At 51.2% G+C, this 24,727-nt stretch overlaps 9 protein-coding genes across 9 annotated transcripts; 5 read left to right on the top strand and 4 right to left on the bottom strand.

Annotated features, from left to right (window-relative positions):
• Positions 1-2,453: 2,453 nt before the first annotated feature.
• SMAC4_09344 (uncharacterized protein) lies at positions 2,454-2,909 on the top strand (the record flags this gene model as incomplete). Its single annotated transcript, XM_003343848.1, has 1 exon — positions 2,454-2,909. One exon carries the CDS (start codon positions 2,454-2,456, stop codon positions 2,907-2,909), a length of 456 nt encoding a protein of 151 aa, XP_003343896.1.
• Positions 2,910-3,720: 811 nt separating this feature from the next.
• SMAC4_09343 (uncharacterized protein) lies at positions 3,721-5,097 on the top strand (the record flags this gene model as incomplete). The annotated part of the gene is made up of 3 exons (XM_003343847.1): positions 3,721-3,774; positions 3,845-4,732; positions 4,921-5,097. The coding sequence occupies 3 exons, from the start codon at positions 3,721-3,723 to the stop codon at positions 5,095-5,097; spliced, it is 1,119 nt and encodes a 372-aa protein (XP_003343895.1).
• A 399-nt stretch (positions 5,098-5,496) lies between these two features.
• Positions 5,497-6,024, bottom strand: SMAC4_09342 (uncharacterized protein; the record flags this gene model as incomplete). Its single annotated transcript, XM_003343846.1, has 1 exon — positions 5,497-6,024. The coding sequence occupies one exon, from the start codon at positions 6,022-6,024 to the stop codon at positions 5,497-5,499; it is 528 nt and encodes a 175-aa protein (XP_003343894.1).
• A 2,327-nt stretch (positions 6,025-8,351) lies between these two features.
• Positions 8,352-9,290, bottom strand: SMAC4_09340 (uncharacterized protein; the record flags this gene model as incomplete). The annotated part of the gene is made up of 3 exons (XM_003343844.1): positions 8,352-8,525; positions 8,920-9,177; positions 9,243-9,290. The coding sequence occupies 3 exons, from the start codon at positions 9,288-9,290 to the stop codon at positions 8,352-8,354; spliced, it is 480 nt and encodes a 159-aa protein (XP_003343892.1).
• A 2,812-nt stretch (positions 9,291-12,102) lies between these two features.
• SMAC4_09339 (uncharacterized protein) lies at positions 12,103-13,047 on the bottom strand (the record flags this gene model as incomplete). Its single annotated transcript, XM_003343843.1, has 1 exon — positions 12,103-13,047. One exon carries the CDS (start codon positions 13,045-13,047, stop codon positions 12,103-12,105), a length of 945 nt encoding a protein of 314 aa, XP_003343891.1.
• Positions 13,048-13,873: 826 nt separating this feature from the next.
• Positions 13,874-14,257, top strand: SMAC4_13862 (uncharacterized protein; the record flags this gene model as incomplete). Its single annotated transcript, XM_066091661.1, has 1 exon — positions 13,874-14,257. One exon carries the CDS (start codon positions 13,874-13,876, stop codon positions 14,255-14,257), a length of 384 nt encoding a protein of 127 aa, XP_065947312.1.
• Positions 14,258-14,735: 478 nt separating this feature from the next.
• Positions 14,736-15,188, top strand: SMAC4_09709 (uncharacterized protein; the record flags this gene model as incomplete). The annotated part of the gene is made up of 1 exon (XM_003342489.1): positions 14,736-15,188. The coding sequence occupies one exon, from the start codon at positions 14,736-14,738 to the stop codon at positions 15,186-15,188; it is 453 nt and encodes a 150-aa protein (XP_003342537.1).
• A 3,681-nt stretch (positions 15,189-18,869) lies between these two features.
• SMAC4_09710 (uncharacterized protein) lies at positions 18,870-19,658 on the top strand (the record flags this gene model as incomplete). Its single annotated transcript, XM_003342490.2, has 1 exon — positions 18,870-19,658. The coding sequence occupies one exon, from the start codon at positions 18,870-18,872 to the stop codon at positions 19,407-19,409; it is 540 nt and encodes a 179-aa protein (XP_003342538.1). The 3' UTR covers positions 19,410-19,658.
• Positions 19,659-23,420: 3,762 nt separating this feature from the next.
• On the bottom strand, positions 23,421-24,281 carry SMAC4_04206 (uncharacterized protein; the record flags this gene model as incomplete). The annotated part of the gene is made up of 1 exon (XM_003346726.2): positions 23,421-24,281. One exon carries the CDS (start codon positions 24,279-24,281, stop codon positions 23,421-23,423), a length of 861 nt encoding a protein of 286 aa, XP_003346774.2.
• Positions 24,282-24,727: the final 446 nt, after the last annotated feature.

The following is a 24,727-nucleotide window of genomic DNA, read 5'->3' as shown; positions in this document are numbered from 1 at the left end:
CTGTGAAGATCTCACTTACGAGGACTGGACTAGCACCATCTGGTGCAACGATATGAGTGTAGTCCCTAATCCCTCCTTGATATCAATGGTGTACATGTACTTGAAGCTGACGGAACATAACACAACCAGAGCCCGACGGAAAAGATCCTGCCATCGTACAAGTGGGTCGCGGATGGGGCTTGTCGAATCGTAGACGTCTCGCTGTGCAAGATCGATATCAAGGGCAAGAACGATACTATGGTTATGGGGAAGGCGGTGTATGAGGATGGCTGAACTGTGTATATCCGGGGATGGTTGTATTGATCCTAGCTTCTTCAGCCTTCAGTAACACGCGGACTGGCTGGTTCGGTGAGAAGGAGAAGCGTCGGATGCCGTGGAATGTGTAAGGCAATCTTGGGGAGAGTGTCATGGGCGCTAAAGAGAGGCGGTGGGTTTTTGGGGTTTGAGAGAGAAGAGAAGGAAGATGGAAAACTATAGACAGGGAAAACATATCCCATAGGTGAGGGTGGGTGGAAGTGCGGCTCAACACTTGGATGAAGTTAAGGAGAAAGGTCGGAATGAAGGATGGAAGAAGTTGGAATCGTCTCGGAAGTATTTCCCTTGGAGGGTCCTGCCCGGTACTGTTACGCGGCTATCGCTGCGGCACCCAACCTGGCGGAGGCGTAGATAACACCGCATCTAAGCAAAAAGCCGCCTGCCGCAGCGCTCCACTTTTAACATTCGACTTAACCATTTAATCGCTTTGCTCCCTCTTTGTCCCAGAACCCAAGCTCTCAAGCTCGCTTACAGACTGCCCGCTGCCACCTTCTTTGTCCTCAAATCACGGCGGCATCCTTTTCCAGCAATTCTACCCAACAACACGACAACTTCCATTCCTGATCTGTGCCGTTCCGATCGCCTGACTCCCGCCCAAAGCCCCACGATACTATCTTTGTTCGAGGCTAGCGATGGTACTCGACCTACCCGCACATGCCCGGGCATCGAGTGGGAATGTTTGCCCTACATGACCAAGCGGGCATGCTGCAAAACCACACCAACGAAACAGACGCTGTAAACATGAAACATCGAAAAGGAATCAACCGCCTCGTATGGCTACCGCCAACATGAATAAGTGGGGATATACGGTCTCGGGGCTCGGGCCCGGTTGACTTCTCTTTTCGGCCTCTACCTGAAGAACACCCAGCCTTCTTTCTCTGTTCCGCTTTTCGATTAGCAAGAGGCACTGAGGTTGCGCTGTATTCCAATGGGGTCTCGTAAGTAGGATACCAATTCTTCATTTAACGAGTACCAGGCTTCGCCCTGGTGCGTTCGCCGGTTTTTTTGTAGGTCCGATGACCTTTTGTCTAACTACGAAATACTGTCATGTTAACTAACCTTGACGTTCCTCTCACAGCTCATGCTCTGGCCTCGCCACAACGCACGCTCTCGACACGATAGACGGATAGACCATTATAAGCTCCCTACGTAGCTTTCTTCCAAGATCCACGACACGGATACCGCCCTGAACACATGAGAGTGACTCCGAGGACAATACTCTAGAAGTGGACTGCTATTTAAGGCGAGCCAAGCGACATCTTCAGGTATTTGATCCCGTGCCGGGAGTCAACCTTCTGGGCAACATGGATGGCAAACTCCAAAGCGGCCCATTCCGGGAGACTGCGAGAGGGGCACTTCTTGCAAGGGGTTCCGCCGCGCTTTATTGGTGTAACGACGGATGTTCCGCTTCGTGTTCCTGTGTGAACTCTTGCTTGTGGCGAGGCGGGCCGTATTTTGTGGAATGTCCCCAAGTTTATCAGCAACTTCTTTGCTAATTCAGCAAGCTCTCGGCAGCCTCAACACGGATCCTCTTTTCTTTCACGTATGCAGAGAATGCTTAGGGGACTGTGCTTATTATGACCGACACCAACTTCTACGACCCTCATTGCGTACAAGCGAGTGGAAGTAGATGGAGAACTTCATCGTTGACAAGTAAGAGACGGAGCAGGCTGGAGAAGAGAGGATTAGCAACTTGGCTGGTCCAATATCTAATATGCTGGGGCGACATCGCAACAAACATCGTCTCGCATTTTGGATATTGCGGGTGGGATATTGACCGTTCAGCTTGATGATCAATACTGCGGCCGAATATTCAATGTCCGGGGTCATATTTGCAGGGCAAGGCGTAGCCGAACCCGCCCATCCGCTTTTACGAGGTAAACCCACCATGATGGACTGGTTCAGGCCGTCGAGTTGTTTGTCTCGGAGAGGGTCAAGGTTGACACACCAGACAAAAGGCTTCGCCATAATCTTCCGTCCACGGGTTCATTTGCTGAGATATAAAATCCCGGAAACTCTCGCTCTGAACAAGAAACAGCTAGTATCAACAACCCAAATCGCAGACACATCTTCTCATCAAACACTCAAAGTACCACAACCTTATACTACATCCTAGATCTATAGTACCGCCAAAAGCTATGTCTTCCCTTACATCAATCACGAGGCTCATTGCCCTCCTCTCCATCACGGCCAACATCAACGGTAACCCCATTGAACCGAGTCTCGACAACCGTGATGGCTCTGACCGCCATTACCCTCACCCACCACACGACCCTCCCCACACCCCATATCCAGTGGCATCGAGCACTGCTAGCCTCGAAGCCCGTGATCCCCAATGGAGTCATGGCCCTAATGTCCATGATAACCACCACTACCCACACCCTCCACACGACACACCTCCGTCAATCACCGTCACGCCCACAACCACAACAACGGCAGCACCAACCGTCACACCTCCCTCCATCGTCTCAGTACCCATTATCTCTAGTTTTGAGACAAACATCGATCTTGGAGTGACTCAGCAGCCGCGCGGTCCCGGCCGGTCGCTTCCAGTTCAGCCTACTACTTTCGCTGCGGTCGTCAAACGGGCTTAAACAGTTCAGCTCCGAGGATATTGGACGGGAGCTAGGAGAACATGTGAATACGCCATGCGTGTCCTGAGGCTTGGATGATAAGGGCGTGCCGGACAGGGAGTCGTACTTTCTTTGAGGGCGGGCTGGGGGTTGTTTTGAGGATTGCGAGGGTTGGAGGTGTTCGTTATGAGAAGACTGGGACCGAGGTGCAATCGGAACGTGGTCATATTCTTCTGGTCTTTCCCCCTGTGATCTTTGGTGAATGGAACTTGCTATTCGCGTTTTTTCCTTGGACATGCTCGACTTTAAATGTCAGCTTTGCGTGTTTCTCTTGTGATGATAAGACATGTTGAGAAACGGACCTTATCCCCGGCCCGTCCGGGCCAGGGCAACGGCGTTTGCTAAATGCGGAAGGGTGATCGCAGGTGCAACAGTGCGGTTTGTTGTTATGATCGTGAACGGGTTCTGCTTCTTTTGGTGGCTAATGCAAGTTCATTGTCCTCATGATTGATGAAAAGAAGCATTGCTCAGGGCAGGTTGCGGCGATGGTCATTCTCTTTCCTTTATCAACTCTGTTGCTACATTTATGGAGACTTGCCATATCGAGGCCTGAGATTTGTTGCGGCCGTTGACGAAGTTTGTTTGCTGGTACTACCTGTTCCCGTTTCAGATCAAGGGCTTAATCCTGGGAAGGAAGATTGCCCATGCCTTTGTCGTGGTACAAATTTTTCCTTTGGTGGTTCAACTAGGCTTGCTGCCCCTCTTTGAAGTTTGTCCACGGCTTTCTTGTTTTAATCCTTTCAACGTCTTTTAACTTTCGGCGACATTTAAGATGCTACCGCCAAGCCTATTATCGGTCCTCCTCGCAGCTCTTTCTGCTTCTCAGGTATGTGCTCCTATTCAAATTCATGTTCACATTGATCGGACACTGACACGAAATCTCTTCCGCGGTTTAGCTTGCATCTGCCTGGCGATTTAATCTACCGAGTATCGACCTCCGATCCGAACCTTCTCCCGTTCGACGCTTATTACCGAACGCAAACAAGAAGTTAGCCCATGTCGTCGAAGATGTTAGGTCCACCGAGAGTGGTTCATCAACAATGAACTCCTCAACATCAGGAACATCAGGTCCCAGGGTTGAAGAGACCAGGTCTATACACGCTAGTTCGTCAACATCGAGCTCCTCGACATCGAAGCACCCATTTTATGGCACTGGTCCGTCTACCGGATTCCCGTTCTATGGTACCGGCCTTCCCGGTATTCCTCGGCCTCTAGCCACGGGCATCTCTACCAGCCCAAGCTCAAGCTCCAGCTCTAGCACCAGCACCACCAAGATTAGAGGCAATAGCAGCAAAACCAGCATATCCACAAACTCCAGCTCCAGCTCCAGCTGTAGCACAAGCGCCGCCAGCAGCAGCATTACTACTGTGAACACCGGCACCAGCACCGGCACCACTTCCAGCATCGCTCAGATCAAAATAGTCTTATCCTCAACCTCAACCTCAACCTCAACCTCAACCACAACCTCAACCACAACCTCAACCACAACCCAACCAGCCGAGGAATCATCACCCCCTCCCCCTCCCACCACAGCCATAATACCCCCCGGAAACCCAGCCAACCCCTCCACCGGCTCTCTAGGCGGGGGTTCCCTCCCTGCCAACCCTTCCAACATCGTGACCAACCTCATCTGCGGCGACGCCTGGCTCGCCCAACACAACGGAGCGTCATGGGCAAACTACGGTGGAATCATGAAGTTGATCAAGGACGTTAGTATCAGCCAATTTGAGGCTGTGTGGAATGATAAGAGTATGAATCCGGCGAAGTTCGAGGAGGTGGTTAAGGTTAGGGGGTCAGGGGCTAGGGAAGGAAAGGACGGGTGTCCGATGGTGGGATGTGAGGGAGGGAGTGCAGTTTTTTGGTGTGCTGAGGTTGGTCTCTTCCTTTTCCCAGCCCGTTGATTAAAGTCTATGAAAGGGGGTAGGGGGTAAAGCAGGCTTGGAGAGATGTTGCTAACCTACTGATTAAACAGGACGGCGGACAAATCGATCGAATGTTTAGTATCCTATGGGGAGCGAATTATATCCTTGAGGAATGTTTCCCCTTTATCAACAGGAAGGATGAGAAGGGTATTAAGGGGATTCAGGTTGCTGGCGAGGTTCAGTTTGCGGGTGGGTGGTCGGTTGTTGTTAAGGGTGGTCAGTGTTAAGTGCTCCTGGTTGCGGCAGTCGGTTCCATGGAGATTGAGACGTCCAGCTGACACCCGTTCCGTTGTCTTACTTGATTATATTTTCCTATCTCCCTGAATTATTGTCTAATGTCCGTCTAATAGTGAGTGGCCTGAACCACGTTCGATCTTCTATCATCCATCAACAATTTTGTTTTGCTTCCTCTAGCAACACCTATTTTTGTCGTCCATTATCAACCCATTGCAGAGTCCCTTCCGAGCTGTGACCATTAGGATTAATATTAGGTATGTAACCATCCCACTCTCCAGACTTCACGCTCGCACTTCCCACTCCTCTTCCCTCCACAAGAGACGGGGGTGTGTAGTTCCAGATCGGTGCATCGTTTAAGGCCGATATGTCGTCTAAGATTGATGCCTCGTTCAGCACTTCCCGCCCACAACAACAACACTCCAGCTCTTTCCCTGTGGATCAAAGCTCTTTCCCTCTCCCTCTGCCTTTCCACCGACAGGAATGACAAAATCCCAGCCAGTAACCGCCTTGCCTACAACGCCCGCGCCCTTTGCACACTTATCAATGACCGCCTTGGCGCCATCCGCGATATCGCCGTACTGCTTCAGCCGCAACCCGTGGTCCTTCTCTTCGTTGCACCAGTATATGGCGCTGTTCCAACTGCAGCTGACCTGGCCGCAGCCGCGGTGCAGCTCGAGCGGCTGGCCGGGGACGCCGCGAAGGTACTCGATGCCGACGGAGATTTCGGTGGTCACGGCTTTCTTGCCGTTACCGGCCGTAGGGTCGAAGTCCTTGATGCAGAAAGCGGACCAGTTGCCGGTGGTGGCATCGACGATGAGCCAGTCCTTGTCGTCACGGATGGCGAGAGGGGTGCCGTCCATGTCGGAGTTGGTGAGCTCAGGGAGCAGCTCGGCGGCGGGGATGGCTAGGACTCCCATGGTGAGGGTGGACTGTGCCGTGGTGGTGTCAGATGGCGCGGTTGAATGAGGGAAAAGGAAGAGGGGAGACTTGCGAGAATGATGGAGAGAAAGGTTGAAGCGCGCATGGTTGCGGTTAGGAAGTAAAGGTTGAGACGGTGTGTGGAGTTGATTTGTTGGGAAGACGATATTCCTGTGCGAGGAAAATCGAGCGTTTGGAAACTGCGTGTGGGTTGTGGAAGTTGTAAAAGGAATCGATTGATTGCGGGAGGAGGACGAGGTTTAAATACTACCAGTAGGCCACGTCTTTGGAGGGTCCACAATTGGGTCGAGGCATCTCCCATTCACTTCCTCTGTCCTGTTAATAAATAGTTCCGTCCGGACCTTCACTGTTTGGGACATGTTCCCATTCACTAGGTGAATGGAAGGGCAAAGACTGAAATAGTGTTTGCAGGTCCGCCCGCTATCGCTTGGGAGAGGTAGGTATCTTCTGATCTGCAGTCCTGTCTGCTCACATCCAAGTATAATCCGTCGATTGTGTGAATGACGAGAGGGCAAATTGGGATATGGGGCGGATTGGAATACGGACAGTCGTCCGGTTGTGCCAGACTGGATATACCTTTCCCGTCTCCATTCCCATCCTCGTTTCCTCTCTCCCCTCTTGAAACCCCCCTGCAGTGGGAGTCGTATTTAACTTGTTTTGTTCTCTGCCTTCCACCTCTTCATGCTTCTAATCTCACCCTTTGGCCTCGACTGACGTACGTGCACAAGTCGGACACTGCGAATGGAACTGCAATGCTCATGCAATAAAACTGAACGGAAAGAGATTTTAACCGGAAAAAAAGGTGTATCTAATAATTTTGGGGGATATTCATCATTTTCTACTAGTATTGAACTATCCAAATTCTCTTTTGTGGAAGCTACCCTCAAGTGTCTTGACTGGGAATGGGTGCCGGTACATGTAGGTATGCATTCAGCATTTCTCCCCAGTAACAATCACACTCCACTGCAGACCCTCTTCCCCAGTCATCGCCTTCCCCCGGGCAGTACCCTCGCGCGTGCCACACCAATGCAGTACCGCCTGGGCGCCAGTCGCGATATCTCCATAATTCCTGAACTGCAGTGAGATATCCATCTCCTCGTTGCACACGAAAATCGCGCTTTCTTGGATACAGGTCACCTGGCGGCACGACCACTGTGTGATGACTGGAGCTCCCGATAAGGTGCGCAGGTAGTCAATCCCCTCAGTGATGGCCGCGACATTGGCAGGCTCGCCGTTTCCGAATGGGTCGATGAAGCTGCAACTGGCTTCAAAGGTACCGGCTAAGGCCATGCGAGGGGTAGACGCTGGGTTGGTGTCGGTGCCGTTGACGTCGGTGCCGTTGAATGTGGCGCCGGGCGGAAGGAGGGTGTGAGGTGGCTTGCCGGTGGACGTGAGGAGCTCGGGGGACGGGATGGCGTGGGCCAGGGTAAGGGTGGACTGTAATAATGTTAGATGGTACCGGTGATGAGATGGGAGAAGGGGAAGCTTACCAGGAGGATGGCGAGGGAGGTGAATAAGTTGGGGGAGGTTGAAGTACGCATGGTTGCTGTTTTGAAGTGAAGGTCGAGAGTAAGAGTTTTTGTTCGCGCAAGTGTGATCGTCAGAACGAAATTTTCTGTGCCGGGAATTTGAAGTTGGGAGAGCGCGTTTCGTGGGAGAAGATCACCTCCGTTTATATACCAGTCCACGTCTTTCGACGCCGTGAATTGGCTCAGGGCATGTCACATCACATTCATCGCTACTGCTTTACTCCTGTATGTCTCCTTCCGAGTTGTCGATGTTTGCACAAGGAGATGGCCTCAGCGATAGGTATGCCCAATCGCGTGGGGAATGAAACGGCAAGGATTTAAACAGTATTTGCGAGCCAGCCCCCCGTTGCGTAAAAACATGTTCAATTCCGCGGCTTTGGCAACATATACGCAAGAATCCTTTCGCTAAAACGGAAGGGTGGGATGGATTACGGAGAGTCGTCTGGTTGTGCCAGTTAAAGGGGGCATATCTAACGGAAGGTAGGTGTGCAGCAGAACGGGAGCCGTGTGAATCAACTAGAGAAGGTCGGACTCGGTATGAATGCTGTTGATCGCTCTTGTATTGACAAGGTAGCTCAGGGTAGGTACCTCTACCACGTACTAATGAGCATGAGGCTCAACATGCCATGTACCCGGGCACCATCCGCCACCTCTCTCACAAGGTGTTATTGGCATGCAATTTTCTCTTGAAACAACCCTCACAGACCATCTGAGAGTGCCAAAACTGTTGAGTGAAGAAATGAATCGGACCTCGGCTTGATTGCCCAACCAGACATCTAACAACGAGTGTACTCAACCATGACGACCCACCCGCCCTCCTGAGTCGGATTGACTTCGTAAAACCACGCTTCGCCCGAGACGTACTTGTCACCGGGGCTGCACTTATCCAAGATTTTCTGTGCTCCATTCGCAATGTCGCCATAACTGTTAAGCCATAGTTTGCGATCATACTGTGAGACATATCCAGATGTGACGAACCGTTACAAGCACAGGAGTATATCGCTGGGATGTAGGACAACGGTAGTAGTAGCCAAAAGATACTGGTTGATTGTGAAAGCTATTGCTTGCTGAAGAGCCATAATAACGAAGGCCGGGAGGCCTTCTTATATACTGGTCTTCAGCCCCGTCCCGTAGTCCCGTAAACTCGGGACCTCGGGTCCTATCTGATTGGCCAATTCTATCTAAATACATGAGTCTCAACAATTGGATCGTAACACCAGACTTGATTGATTAGCGACTTTTACTTCTGTTCAAGAAGGATTTCTTAGGTGTAATGTGTGGAAAGATCAAGGGATAACCCACAAGGTTAGACCAGCTTATTGCACTCTTGTAAGAGCAACTGACCCTTCCGCTGGACATGGCACCCAGAATAGGGTAGCCCGTTATTTTGTTCTTCAGATAATCGAGTACCTCGGCGATTCCCTCGGCGATTCTCCTCTTCTCGACGGGATAACCATCGGGCGCGCATGTAACTATTACTTCCCAATGGAAGCCAAGGGTCAAAACGGAGTCATTTGATGCCGATGGAGGAGTTAGAGAACTCAGCATGGAGCCTGCGGTCTCCCTTGGTGGTACGCTCAAGCATTGAACGATGCCACTCAACTGTGAAAACAAGGGTTAGACGGAGAATCCTTTTGTTGTTAACAGATAATGAGAGAATGAAGTACCTGAAGGATGCCGAGGGCCGTTGAGTAAGGAATGGTGGATAGACGCATGGCGAAGACTGCGGAATGTCGGTCTTTGTGATGTATTTAGGTGAGTGTGAATAAAAAATCCGAAATTCAGGAGAGAGGCTGGGGATGACACATTCCCCATGACTGACATGCTTTGTTGATGATCGCTTTTATAAAGTTTCTAGGTTTGAGCGGACGGAGTTCCCCCGACTTCAGGTATCTTCTGATTTGCCCTGCTCGGAAGGTGGAACTGTAGAAGTATAAAAAGGTAGGGAGGCGGTTTGAAAACGTTATAAATCTGCGACCAACATTTGATGTTCTTCAGTGTTTGCACTAACGGAGATTGGGCGAGATCACGGCAAAACCGATACTGTAGCAAACACTTCCAGAGCTAAAGCTTGCTCACCAATCACTTCTTTGAACATCCTCTCACTTGTCACGCTTGGTTGGCCAGCAGAGGCCGGGATGCTAATTCTTCTTCAGAATGGGATTTGAGGTAGGTACCTGACAAAAGGAGAAGGAGGCGGAAGGCATAGGATATCGTCGGACATCTACTGCCCGCACCATATATCGTATCTCACTTGGACAGACCACCCGCCATAATTCCGTCCCTGCCAATCTGCACCATCAAGAAATACTTCCCCGGCGGCCTGCCAGTCCTGCCAGGGGTTCTCACACTGATCCAAAATGATCTGGGCTGCATCAGCGATATCACTATAACTGCTGGGACCCCAAGCATTTTCCTCCCCAGGTGCGTGCTGTAGAGATATTTATTAGCCATGTATTCGTGATCCTAAAAACATGCTGGGTCTGAAGCGAATAAAGAGAACGAGCGAGAAGGGGAGACGGATCAATGAATACTGTGGTAGAAACTTACCCTATTACACCAAGCTATTTTAGCCGAGCCATAGCAACCGACTGTTCCGCAGGTCCAGCCACCCATTGACGGTTGTTCGGTATTTTGCCTTAGGTTATCCATTTGCTTCCAAATCGCTTCCTTGTCGGCGTTCCGCTGCTCGTTAAGGGCACAGACGACTTGTACATCGTCGCCAATCTGAAGAACAGAAACTGACTCGTTCAATTGGCGAGGGCCTGGGGATGAGCGGGAAGCTCCACCAGGTACAATGGGACCATGAACAGAAATGGTGGACTGTGAAGAGGGCCATTAGATTTATAGTCCATTGTGATTTTGTGTGTGTTTGTGTGTGTGTGTGAGAGAGAGAGAGAGAGAGTACCTGGATGATAGCCAGCAGGACGGGGGTAACAATGGTTGGCAGATACATGGCTGCAGTTGCTTCAAGTGGGCCTTTTGTGATCAAGGTCTGGGGATGTTTTGGTGTTGCTATGGGAGCGATAAAGAAAGAAGTCCCAAGAGTCGTACACGAAGGAGATACTGAGGACTACAAGCTCTCTGTGGCGAACCAACCCACAGGAGGTTGGTTTTATAGATGAATGGAGATGGCCGCTGGACTGTGAGTTTTCCTGAGAGGGTAAAAATAATGCATCATGTAGACATTCCGAAGTTGATACGCTCCAAACATGACCTCACGGCTTGCGTTTCTGGCTTCGTACGGTCAAGGATTCATGCAGGATTCAACATTCCACAAAGACAACAAAGACACTTATGTTCAGACAAGGGGTTGTTTTGACCGACCTGTTTGCTTGTCAACATGACTATATCACTATGCGAATCCTGGGATGAACTGAAGGTGCCGGCGGGACTTCTGGTGCTCTGTTTTATGTCAGAAGGCAAACAGGATGCTCGGCAAGGGCGGGTAGTCGAGGATGTGACTGGCTGGAACGAGGTCAATTTGCGGCAGAACCGAGACCGTAGACACATTCCCGTTGTGAAACTGTCGCGGGTTTCTTTCCATCATCGGTTCGATCCCTCGTATAGATACGGGCTGGAACAGCACAGATCCAGCAGGCTCCGCACCTCTGCCTGTGAAATCCTTGTTATTCCAAGGTCAGAGAACCCAGCAGGTGTGTTACTTTATTTGTAGTGGTCGAGACCCCGAGACAAATCCAGCGGACAGGTCGACAGGCACCGTCCATGTTCCTTGGTCCAGGTCTGAGGTGCGCTGTCTGTAGTCTTGCCGCCATTGTCCAAGCTCGCAAGGGGAGAGTAGACCCCACGGACGGAGGAGAACATTGCTTGCAATGCCGAGATTGGCGATATTTAGGCATTGGTTGAATGCTCGCAGTAGCAGCAAGAGTTCGCCAAAAGAGGCTGGCAGGTTCGAGAAAAAGGCTATCGGGATGAGGCTGGTCAATCAGATTCTGTGAAGACATAGGTTAGCTTGGTCAATTGGATGTCGGGAAAAGCGGAAAGGATGGGAATATGCACCAACAAGTCGTTTGCCATTGTGAAGCGGAAGCATGTTGATTTGCGGAAGAAGCCAGGAATTTGAATTCTACAGCACGCGGTATAGTAGGTACCGAGGTACTTCTAAGGGGCAGGTTGACCGGCAGGCAAAGGTGCCGCAGCCGAGGAAAGGACCGCGCATAGGGCCGGCATAAAAGCTTGGTCACATGTCAAATCACAGCCAAATCACCAATTTCAGACAATGGACACTTTGGGTTACAAGAGAACAACAACATTCTGTATTAACCGGTCAATTGTATTGTCGACCATCATTTACCACTCCCCCATATCACAACAGCATCCATCACCGGATTAGTCAAAAACAACAACAAATCCAAAACAAACACAAAGAAGTTGAGCCGAGTACCAAGACCCCTAACAGAATCCGCCCAGCCAGCCCACCTGACCCACCTGACCATCCTCCGTCCACCTTTACTTACCGTTCATTCACAATAGCAACAACCAAAACACCAACGCTCAACAAACAACCTAACGCCTCATCCGTCTTGTCACCTCCTCCCTAATTAACGTCACCTTCATCCTAGCCTTGATACTCTCCCTGTCAAGACGAGGCCACATCTCCCTTCCGCGAGCAATATCCGCCTCCGTGACGACAATGTTTGCGGGATCAGAGGGATCAACCCTTTTTCCACCACCGTTGCCCCCATTGCCTCCATTACCTCCATTACCTTGTCCGCGAGGATTGCGAGGAGGAGGAGCACGTCGGTTCTGGTTCTGGTTCCGGTTCTGGTCGCACATATCGATCACCAGGGTGCTGTCGGTAGAGATGTCGGTTCCGGCGGTGGATGCGGTGTAAGGCAGCAACTGCGGGCCCTGGTTACGGGAAGCTTGGGATAGAGTTTGGGACGGAGCGTAGGATGGCGCATAAGACCCAGCTTGAGACCCAACTTGAGACCCCGCAAAAGAAACGATAGTAGGCGCATGCGAGCCGCCTTGGGCGTTAAGCAGTGCCAACTCCCTCCCGCTGAGATCACGGGCGCGACCATTCGGGATTCGGCCACCCTGGCCAGGTGGGCCACCAACTTGACTAAGCAAGTCACCCGGCCGGACAGTCGGGGCACTAGAGACGTTCGAAGCACGAGAGCTGGTAGATACCACCGACGGAGGAGCGGGAGCCCCAACTTGGCTGCAGGAGTCAGAAGGGTTGATGTCACGGAGGGAGTGGTATGAACCGGCCTGGGACGACGCGGCGTGGGACTGCCTAGAGGTAGAGACGTGAGACTGGCGAGAGGCCCCGGAGGCGCGGCTGATTTGGCTGAGAGGGTACTCGATGGCTAGTTGCCCCTGTCGTGCCTGTCGTGCTCGCTTTTGCCGAAGTTCCTCTCTCTGTTCCTCATGGATCCTTTTGATCATGATAGTGGACTCGGAGTCGCTGGGGCGGCCGGCGCTGCTGGCGTAGTACGATGAGGGCATTTTGGATGATGTTTGATGGGTGAATGAAGGTGAGTTGGGTTTCTGCTGTTGGTTGCTGTTGTTGTTCCTTGGTTGCTGTCGTTGTTCCTGTTGCTGTTACTGTTGACTTTCCGGTTTGAAGTTTGTGAAACGTGTCGGACCCCGGCTTGATTTATGCACCTTTCCATCTCTCCCGAGATACCTCTCGAGGGTTCTGCCGTTCTGTTAACAATGGAAGTCTTCATCGATCTCTTTCTCTTCACGGGTGGAGCAGACTCGCTGTTCATGGCCAGAATCGAGAGGATAGTTCCCAAACAATGCCATCTCGATGGTGAACAGCCGTCACCCAAGGAACAGACTCGCTATCTCTTTTACGGCTTCCTTGGTTCTCGGCAGATCTGAACAAATCTTTTGGGTTTCTTGTTAGTTCTCGGGTTATCTTCACCGGGAAGATGTCCCATGTCTTGAACAAAACGTTTCCTCCCGTCCATTACCAGGTGTGCACTTGTCTTTGCCCTAAGAAAGGCCAGCGCCTGTTCACTTACAAAGAACCATATTCCACCAAGGGCCTAATTGTTTCCTTTCCTTCCGCACAAAGCCTTTGTCTCACCCACTCACGTGTCACCGTTCGGCTCAGTGTGCTTGGCAAGGCCAAGACTCCTGTCCTCTTCTTTGTTGACGGATTTCCTTTTTTGGTAATGCCCCTGAAGACTTCTTGGCCTTTGAAGGTTTGGAGATGGACATGGACATGGACAACAAGGGAATCGATTACCGCAAGTTCCGGGAGATGAGGTGGTTTGGGACCAAGAAGATGAATTTCACCATCGCCGCCCCCAACTCGACGGCGATGGACGGAGATTTCAAGGACTATCACGAGCGCTTCGAGCACGAGGACGCCCTGCTAACATGCTTCTGTGGAAGCTGGAAGAATCCCTTCCATTCCTTTTTCTGCAGGAAGGCATATGCAGTTTCCCCCGTCACGGGCGAAGCGGCTACGCGGGAGAATCTCTCCCTTGCTATTGGAATATACTGGCAGCGCTTCATCGCTAGAATACCTCGCACTTCTTTTCATGGACTTGTACGAGAAAGGCATGGCGCCAGACACTCTGGCAACAGCACACTGACGGCGGTGGCGCCGCTGACAACCTTACGGGGTTCTTACGGAGTAGAGGGGTGGAAGTTGGCCATGGCCACGACATTGAGAGGGTTACGGTGGACTTGGACAGGCTAGTTCACCGTGCAAGGAGACGGGAGGAGGCCTTGCGGGAGGAGGAGAGCGAGAGCAAGAGCGGAGAGGAGTGATTTTGTCATTTCTTTTACCTTTTCCTTTGTGCTACAGGTTCCGTCATATACTGGCGGCTCGCCCACTGGGCGATTCGATTTTAAGTGTTGGGCCGCGTTTACGCTATGGGCAACACACCGTCATATACTGGCGGCTCGCCCACTGGGCGATTCGATTACAAGTGTTGGGCCGCGTTTACGCTATGGGCAACACATGATTTACACTGGCAATAGGCCTCGGTTTGCCCTCGGATCAATGGTTTTGGTGGACAGTTAGGGCATTGCTCTTAATTTTGTATGCTAGACTCACCGGTGCGGCACGTCTCATGCCCTACGGGAGGCGGAAGTAGACGTTAAAAATAACAACAACAAAAAAAAAATCGACGGCGATGGATCCCATGGACACCAAAAACTGATACGACGAAAGCATGTGTCCCTGGAATAACGTGGTCCTGCGCACCACGGGCGAAATCATCAGGATGACCTCGCGGGACCCAAGCTATTGGTATTATTACCCGGGCTACTACTACCATCCGGATGATGTTATTGGCGGAAACATGAACATGACGGAGGAGCAGTGGAACGAGATGAACATGTGTTGTACGGTGCTGGCGCCACCGGAGTTCGGAATTCCGTCTGTAGAAGAGGAGAAAATTAGGAGGGAGGATGAGGAACTCCGATATGGGGAGTATTGTAACTCTGAGCTAAAAGACAAGAAGATGCGCAAGAAAGTGGTGACTGCGTTTCTTGGACCATTGACTTTGGAGGAGGCAACTGGGAAAGGGTCGAAGAAAAATGCAGGGTCGAGAGTCGGGCCAGTGGTAAATGGTTTGGGCGTCATGGCAGTTGTGGTCGCGGTGGGAGGGTTTTTGTTGATTTGAGATGAGATAGATGAGATATGACGAAAAGAAAATGAAGTTGGATCTGGGATGAATGCGGGTTGTTAAGTAATGATAATGTTTAAGGCCATGGCAGGAAATGCTCAAGATTGAATAAAGCAAGACGAGTTAAACCTCTGAAAGCGCGAGGAACAATACAGTCAGTTACTTTTTTTACGCGTGGAAGGTACCGAAAACGTTCGGACGATACCACATACCTGCTTTGATGGGTGCTATCTCAATCTCAGGCCAAAAGAAAAGCGCCCACAGCCGCCGCCAGCAACACCTGCCCGGCCATCACGCTTCCCACTCCTCCAACCCTCCACATGCCAGGGAAGAAGCACTATTTGGCTTTGCATCATCCTCCTTCCATTGCTCCCCCAAAAGCGCCTTCAAGACCTCCTCAGCCTTCTCCCTACTCCCAAAATTGGCTTTACACGGCCTCCCCTCCGTATACCCCTCCCCAAAACCTAGATATCCCGTCTCATTAACCTTCCTCGGGTGCAAGATCGCACACTGAAAATTCTTCTCCTCCCCAATCTTCGCCGCCGGATTCCACGACTCCATAGTATCGGAGGACCCGAAAGGTTCGGGTCCAGGGAAGAGCAGTATAAAAGAAGGCCTCCCGGTCTTCGTTTATAAAGCTCTTCAGCAAGCAATAGCTATCACAATCTACCAGTGTCTTTCAACTACTACTCGGTTACTCTATTGTTCTATCCCAGCGATAATACTCCTGTGCTTGTAACGGTTCGTCACAGGTATCCGGATCATGCGTATCCTTGGCCTTTGGGTCGACGTCGGGAGTGGTGATGTTGAACCATATGCGATCCGTTCCCTGAAACTGTGACAGAGGGGGCTTTTAGGATTCGACCAATTCCTGATTGGGGTGGAAGAAGTATGAGGAGTCGCGCCATGTGGTCCTTGAAATATATGACGAACATTTGCGGGTGTAGAAGGACCATTGCAGGACATAGCTGCCTGGTTGCGTTAGGTCGATCAAGTTGTTAGGGGTAGACAGCTTGGAGAGGTCAGTGGTAACGCCGTAGATTTGGGCTTGGGTGGGAGGCGTTGCTTGCGGCCGTGGTGGTCCCGGCTCCGAGGAGGAGGGAGATGAGGAGGAAGTGTTGCCTCATCGTGACTTAGCCTCAAGAAGACTGAGGTTGAATGTGGGCAAAACCCAGATCAACATGCCGTCTTATATGTTGCGGGGAATGTAGCGTTGTCAACAGATCGGTTTCACAGCCCTCGTCACACTAGCTCGTGATGGGAACAAGTGCTGACTTTGTCGCTTCACAGGACTTGGCAATGTGGTGCCGTCTGGCTAGACCCAAGTATACCCATCCCTAGGCTTACCAGGCAAGAGACAGGCAAGTCAGTGATGAAGGCCGTGACGAATATTGGAATGTCGCATTGACGCTGAAACATAGTCGCAGTCTAGCAAAGACGAACGAATGAAGGAAACTCGAATATGTGGCGGAATGATTCTGATTGATTCTGGAAGAGAAGAGACGGACTAGGTTGATAAGGGGAAGGAGCCTACCGTGATACCTCTTCTCGTGGCCAACCATCCACTAGTGCTCTCAATTATCTACTTCGTGGACGGACTCGGAATCCACGGTCCTGAGCTCCTTCCGTACCAGCTACCTATTTTTTGTCGTCGATCGTCATGAATTCCTAGTGGTAGGTCCGTCTATTTTACTGTGCAGGGCGTGTTTTCGTTCAAGGTGTCATGGTGTATGGAATCGGCAGTGCATACCAGCGTGACACAATCAAAGCAACTTCCATAGGATCAATTTAAGTCAAGGTACGTCAAAGGACTATTTTTCTTTGCCTCCATGTCTTTTCGCCAACTTGGATATTGCATGAGTAAACCTATCCGCACCTCATGGAAACCTAGAGGCACCCAATGGGTTTTAGACAAAGTGCACTTTGAACCACAACCAAAAGCCAAGAGCGGATACAGAATACATATTCGGGCTCTTCAAATAAAGATCCAACGGACCAGAGGCCAAATTCTATTCTTATACTATTATATTAGGTTGCAAGCTGCTGATTGCAATTACAGCACCGGCTTTTGCAACTTACTCCGCAAATTACTATTAGAAAGTTCCGGAACTAAAATAGGCCTAGAATTTGAAGGATATTAGCCGTATTCTTCAGCCAAAGTCCTCTTATTAAAGAACTGAATTGAGTAGGGCTGGGAAAATCGAAGTGTTCAAAATCCATGAAGTGCCTCTAGGTTTCCATAGGGGTGCGGATAGGTTTACTTCGTACGTATTACATATCGCATATCACTCCTTTTATCCCCGCCAAGATTGACTTCTAGCACGCACATTGCACATCGACAGCTATGCACTTTTATTGCGGTTACTGCGTACGGACTCCGATAACCAACAAGGAAGCAAAAAGGAAAAGAGGAAAAGAAAAACATACAACACCAGGGATTCGCTGGTCGTCACCGACCCAACTACTAGTCTGGCCCTCAGTAAGCATATCTATGGGAGGCGTTTTGACAAGAAACGGGTCTTTTAATCACGTGGTAGGGTCAAAAAACTGAACCACCACCTCCCATATCCATATCGTTCGGACGGAGGCAAAACGGTAAGTGGGGAGGCGGCGCTGAAAGGATGAAAGTGATTGGGCGGATTACGAGAAAAGTTCATCCGCCTACACCGTTCGACAAGCCAACCACAGCTCTAGGATCTGATGCTAACTCCATTAGAGGGAGGAAGAGGGAGGAAGAGGCACACCTTTGTAGAAGAGTCGATTGGCTGAGAGAGATGCATACGGGGCAGTGGCTGCGGAATAGGAAGACGCCGAAGAACCAAACCACAAACAACTTGGCATTACTGGTGAGTGGTTTCGTTAATGCGGTGTGCAGAACCGTAACAGATTTGGTAAGAATCGCACCCATTCCTGTTAGTGATTTAAACATCCCATTCACGGACCTGAGCTAGCTAACTGGGGCCCAGTAGTCCCCAGCACCCCTTCCGTGGAGTTACACACACACATTCCATCAAGCAACTTTGTACCGTCATATTTGACAAAACCAAAAGCCTCCTCTTAGCGCGCCCAGTTTCGTTGATGCGTTCCCTTTTTGTAGCGTAGATATTGCCAAGGTACGTTTCTTGAATTCATGCTTCCAGGCAAGCATCCTCGAGTGTTGCCCAAAAGCCCCGGATCGTTTGCCAAGAAAATCTGTAGGCCTCATCGTCGAGAGGTCCTAACACCGGAACCCAGGTCTCCAGTACACTGGCGAGCAAAAAATACTCTACTCGCATCAGGGCTGGCTAAAGGAGGCTGAAGCGATGTATCAGCGAGCGCTAGAAGGATACCAGGGCTGCGTCGCTTCCGGCTACCACCCTCAAATCTTTCGACAAGCGGAGGTAGTTATGATACCAAAACCCGGAAAAGACCAGACAACGGCCAAGGGATGGCGACCGATCTCGCTCTTATCCTGCCTTGGAAAAGGTATTGAGCGCCTGATTGGCAGACGAATCGCTTGGACGGCTATCTCTAATGGGGTGTTAAATCCGCAACAGGCGGGTGCCCTCCCCAAGCGTTCGGCTGTTGATATTGTGGGAGCCTTGGTGCGCGATTATGGAGCGCTCTAGAGCCCTCATGATCGACCTCAATATCCCACCCCATCTCTGGTCCTTCGTTGTTCAAAGCGTTGTTACTGTGATGAATCTGATACCCTCAAAGGCAAACCCAGAAGGCAAAAGCCCACATGAGTTGTTCTGCAGAGATATTCCCGGTTACCCTAAAGACGAGATCAAGCCATGGATCAAGCACTTGCGCAGTTATTTCTGTACCCCATACTACTACATCAAACCCCAGAAGCGCGCCAAAGGTGACAAGTTGGAGGAACGAAGCCGCCCTGGCCGTCTGATCGGATACGATGATGCCCATGGCCGTATCTACTGGATCTGGGACCCCGAGACTGGCCAGATTATTCGAGCTAGTGCCGTAAAGTTTGTTGAGACAAACCAGCCAGAGTCCCCAGAGAGGAAGCTCTCCAACATGCCGTTGTCTTTAGCGATTCAGCTTGAGCGGGGGAGTTATGAAGGAAATGAAGGGGAGGGGTTGATTTTGAGGGGAGCGTTGGTTACGGAAAGGGAGATGATGTTTCGGTCTGAGGGGGAGGATTGGCAGTCCCTTAGGTCTGCTGAGGCTTTTGAGAAGAGGAAAGGGTTTGTGGCCTGGGGTTCTGACGAAGAATGAGCTCTAACGAGACACAGGCGGTATTGGAATTAGAAGAGGAGAATTGAAGATGTACGCGAGGGCTCAGGGACAAGACAACCAACGAGGATAAACAGGAGGAGTATCTACATATACATAAGGGCCGGTAATGGGATTTAAAAGGGGAGCTGATGTCTAAGGAAGACTCGGGAGAGAGTGAATTCGAACTTGATAAGGCTTTGGTTGATAGTGTTTTTGTACATATGGCCATAGATGGTGGAAAACTCGGGATCCCGTCCGCTCTCCGTTCCCATATCACGTAGCCATATTCGCTTGCTTTAACTATTGCCGTCTGAAAATGAGGACGCCGCAATTACATCGTTCCAGCCTCCTTTAGCCGGGCCGGCCCTGATGCGAATAGAGGCTGCCCAATCCGGCCCGAGCGCCTTCTCCTTGCCTTCTAGCGCTCGCTGATACATCGTTTTAGCCTCCTTTAGCCGGCCCTGAGTCGAGTAGAGGTTGCCCAAGTTGTTAACTGTATTGAGAGTCAACGTATGATCCGGTCCGAGCGCCTTCTCGTAGCCTTCTAGCGCCCGCTGATACATCGTTTCAGCCTCCTTTAGTCGGCCCTGAGATTTATAGAGAATGCCCAAGTTGTTAATTGTATCAAGAGTTGACGTATGATCCGGTCCGAGCGCCTTCTCCTTGCCTTCTAGCGCTCGCTGATATATCGTTTCAGCCTCCTTTAGCCGGCCCTGAGTCGAGTAGAGGTTGCCCAAGTTATGAACTATATCAAGAGTCAACGTATGATCCGGTCCGAGAGCCTTCTCGTAGCCTTCTAGTGCCCGCTGATACATCGTTTCAGCCTCCTTTAGCCGGCTCTGATGCGAATAGAGACTGCCCAAGTTGTGAACTGTATCGAGAGTTGACGTATGATCCGGTCCGAGCGCCTTCTCCCTGCCTTCTAGTGCCCGCTGATACATCATTTCAGCCTCCTTTAGCCGGCCCTGAGTCGAGTAGAGGTTGCCCAAGCTGTGAACTGTATGGAGAGTTGACGTATGATCCGGTCCGAGCGCCTTCTCGTAGCCTTCTAGCGCTCGCTGATACATCGTTTCAGCCTCCTTTAGCCGGCCCTGAGTCGAGTAGAGGTTGCCCAAGTTGTGAACTGTATCGAGAGTTGACGGATGATCCGGTCCGAGCGCCTTCTCCCTGCCTTCTAGCGCTTGCTGATATATCGTTTCAGCCTCCTTTAGCCGGCCCTGAGTCGAGTAGAGGTTGCCCAAGCTGTGAACTGTATAGAGAGTCGACGTATGATCCGGTCCGAGCGCCTTCTCGTAGCCTTCTAGCGCTCGCTGATACATCGTTTCAGCCTCCTTTAGCCGGCCCTGATCCGAGTAGAGAATGCCCAAGTTGTGAACTGTATCGAGAGTTGACGTATGATCCGGTCCGAGCGCCTTCTCCCTGCCTTCTAGCGCTCGCTGATACATCGTTTCAGCCTCCTTTAGCCGGCCCTGATCCGAGTAGAGGTTGCCCAAGTTGTTAATTGTATCGAGAGTTGACGTATGATCCGGTCCGAGCGCCTTCTCGTAGCCTTCTAGTGCCCGCTGATACATCGTTTCAGCCTCCTTTAGCCAGCCCTGATCTGAGTAGAGGTTGCCCAAGCTGTGAACTGTATAGAGAGTCGACGTATGATCCGGTCCGAGCGCCTTCTCGTAGCCTTCTAGCGCTCGCTGATACATCGTTTCAGCCTCCTTTAGCCGGCCCTGATCCGAGTAGAGAATGCCCAAGTTGTGAACTGTATCGAGAGTTGACGTATGATCCGGTCCGAGCGCCTTCTCCTTGCCTTCTAGTGCCCGCTGATACATCGTTTCAGCCTCCTTTAGCCAGCCCTGATCTGAGTAAAGGTTGCCTAAGTTGTGAACTGTATCGAGAATCGACGTATGATCCGGTTCCAGCGCCTTCTCGTAGCCTTCTAGTGCCCGCTCACCCGCTGGCGCATAAAACCAAAGCCAAGCGGCGGTCGCACAGACAAGACATAAGACTGTGGTCCATACCGCCCAAGAAATGCCTTCATTAACGTCCATGGTAATCAAGGTTCGGCTACCGGGAGAGAAGCTTATACGGCTACGACTGAGAATGGTACTAGTATACCCGTACGGCGGATATTGCGTATTACCCTTTCACAAACGTTAGCGGGGTTACTCCCAAGTGGATATTGCTTTGGCCTTTGTGTTTAATAGCGTACATAAAATGTTTGATAGCGTAGATGAAGTGTTTGATACCGATCGCTTCTCGTAGGCAGAGGCTCAAATGCTTGGTGTTAAAAGTCGAACTGGTTTGGTGATCTTTGCTCAGCCCCACGTAAAAGTAAGGTTGAAACGATAAGGCAGGAAGCCGGCGGTAAAGAGGTGTCGGGCAGTCATCGGGTCTAGGCCGCGCGTTACCTGGTTGATGCGTGCGGAGAGGCCGGCCACGGCTGCGGCCTTTGGAAGGTGGGTGAAAAGGATGAAGCAAAGAATTTAGCAACAAGGGTGCCAAGCCTTTTTGTCGGTCTGGACTGATAAAAGGCTTGATAAACCTGTAAAGTGTCGCTCCTACTGGTAATAATCAACGCCGCCGCTGAGTGGGTAGATTAGGCCGTCCCATTCAGGCACCAGGATGTGGGGCAGCTCTTATCGAGTGGCTGAGATCTTTAAGAGTTGACAACTGGCATGTCCAAGTCTGATGATACAAGGATAGGATGTGAATGCGAGAATAAGGCAACCGAAAATCGGGGGATGTCCTGAACTTTATCTTGGAACATCATGAGGAAACTCTCTTCACTTATCACTCCATGTTGGATGAAGTACGAAGAAGTCTTTTCGGGTGAGGTACCTTGTTAGATGAGGAGCAAGAATGGACACTCTCCCCAAGGCCCTGATCCACAGCCCTCGTCATGCTCATGGCGAGGGCAGTGGCCCAAAGGAGGAATTGCAAGTAAGTCCTAACTCCCGATCACCTGAACAGGGAAACCGTTGACGGCTCTCGTCAAAAGACGTAAGAGCGGAGATTGTGTGAGTTTTAGATGAGATTAACGTAAACGAGCTATTCCAGAGGTGGGAGACGAGTGTTGTAACCGGAAGTTTAGTATTGTTTAATGAGACGGAGTCGTTCGGTGGAGAGGGAGTTCCGGCTCGCCGGAACTAGGATCAGGGTTCTGACCGCTATATCTAGAAACATAGCTCATCCTCAACGGCAACCACGTCTTAGATGCGCCTTGCGCAAGGCCAATCCCAGCATGTCTGATAATAAGTCATAGTAGAGCTGGAAAGTGGGCTGGCCACTTCAAACCCTACGTTTAGAGCGCCTCCTGGTCCTGTTCACAAGAGACAAGGGAAGCGGGCGGAGGCTGAAGCGCGGTGCATCCAACACTAAACACTAACGTGACTTGCGGGAAAATATGGCTAATTCAGTTAGTGCGGCTACTCACCCCACCCCGCATGAACTGGACAGGCGAGACAGGGTCTCCACCTGGCATTCTTCGGCTGCCCTTCCAGCACCTGTCCCATCACTCACCAAATAACTCAAAGCGTACTATCAGTCAGGGGCTCCTTTTTGCGGGGCTTAGGTACTTGCAAAGTTAGCAGCTTGGCAGCAATGGGGGGTGCCCAATCCCAGAAGTTTCAGAAGCGGTCGCGCCCATCACCTGGTGCCGACTGTGTCTCCTTGGATTTCCTTGCCATCCGTCATGTCCAGCGAACGCAGATCTGGCGGAGGCGGAGAATTCATCACCTGAGGGGTGACCAACTTGGACGTGCTAACTTCGAGCCCGTTGAGCCACAAGTTAATGACACCTTTATCCTATTTCCGTTATTGAGCCTCATCAATGACAGCATCTCAATCCAGACCCACTTTGACAACATTGCCAGGCAGATACTCTCTCCTTTCTTGTTCAACCTGTCATGGCACTGGCGTCCTGGCTGGCTGTGTCCAAGGCGGCTTTTGGGCGGTCAGGCCCGGCAGAACTCGCGTACCCTATTTTAAGGCGCACCTCCTCTTTTCTACTCTTTAGCTTTATTGATTTATCCATATCGACTTCTTTTGGCCCAGCCCTGCCTGTGCCCAGAATCGTGCTGTCACACTGCGGACCTCGTTGATGCCGCCAAAAACGGGTTTGTCGGCTCCGTACTCGAAGGCGTCTGTCAGGTTGTCTGCGCCGCGTCTGATCCCGTTGGTTAGACCCTGGGCGATGCTGGCCCATTTTTGTTTGAGGTCGTCTGTCTCCCAGAACACGCGAGCGATGCTGGGCGAGAACCAGTTGGGGCGGAAGTCGTAGTAGCCGTTGATGGGTTTCCAGTTGTCGGAGAGGGAGACAGCTGCTGCTTCAAAATCTTTTGGGTCCATTCCTCCTGCATCCGAGTCTGAGCAGTTAGTGAGCGGGGAGACACATGTCGAGAAGGTCCGTTGCATAAAAGCGCTTATGCCGTCCACGGCCACTTGGCTGATGTACACGTTATGGTGGTTATCCAAATTGAGACGGAGCGAGAGGTCGGTGCGTGGGAAGCGGGAGAGGCGCGGGTGGAAGGCGATGCTGTCGTTTTGAGCGGCGGTGAGGTTGGAGAGGCCTTGGAGGGTATCCCCGTCAAGGTCGAAAATCCATGATTCGGAATCGCGGACGAATGGCGTGTCTTCTATGGATTCTTCAAAGTAACGCCCGCTGGTTACGTTGGCGGTTGTTATCTGCTTTACGCAGTAGTAGAGAGCGCACTCGATTGCTTCGACTTGGTTGCTTTCTTGGTCCGGGAGCAGCTGTGCGGGATCGGTGCGGTGTCTGATGATGCTTTGAGGCCAGATCAGTGTCTTTGCTTTCTGCTGCCAGTCCAGTCTGTCCTGGGTTATGACTTCGGCTGGATTTGCTGTGCCTTTCATGGTCATAGCACTGGAGTTGCCAAGATACAGGTCATTAGGAAGGCTGTATTGAACGATGGGATCACCGCGCGTAGTAACTACACTCCTTGCGCCTTTGCTATGACTGAGACAGATAATCCAGGTCAGCTTCCCCCATATGTCCGTCACATTGGCGTTGGGTCCTCACCTTAACCCTCGGACGGGAATCACAACTCTATAAGCTCCGTCACCTCAAGGATGACATCTTTGAGTGGGCACTAGACTACAACCAGCAAGCACGGCGAGCACGATTCACGGTATGGGACCCGGAGTATTTCAAGATCCAGTTCAACTTCAACCCAAAGCGGTCTCATGAGGCTGTTACGCTCAACTGGGCAGGAAATGGGATGGTTCTTACCCGACGTGAGAACAAGGTGCATCTTCCACGAAACCTTTCAAAGCTCTCAAATGCGGGTGGTGGGCCGGGAGGGTGT

Source organism: Sordaria macrospora, chromosome 5 (genome assembly GCF_033870435.1).
Source record: "Sordaria macrospora chromosome 5, complete sequence".
Lineage (NCBI taxonomy): Eukaryota > Fungi > Ascomycota > Sordariomycetes > Sordariales > Sordariaceae > Sordaria > Sordaria macrospora.
Note: the sequence above shows the minus strand (reverse complement) of the source record. Positions and strands in the feature narration are given on the sequence as shown.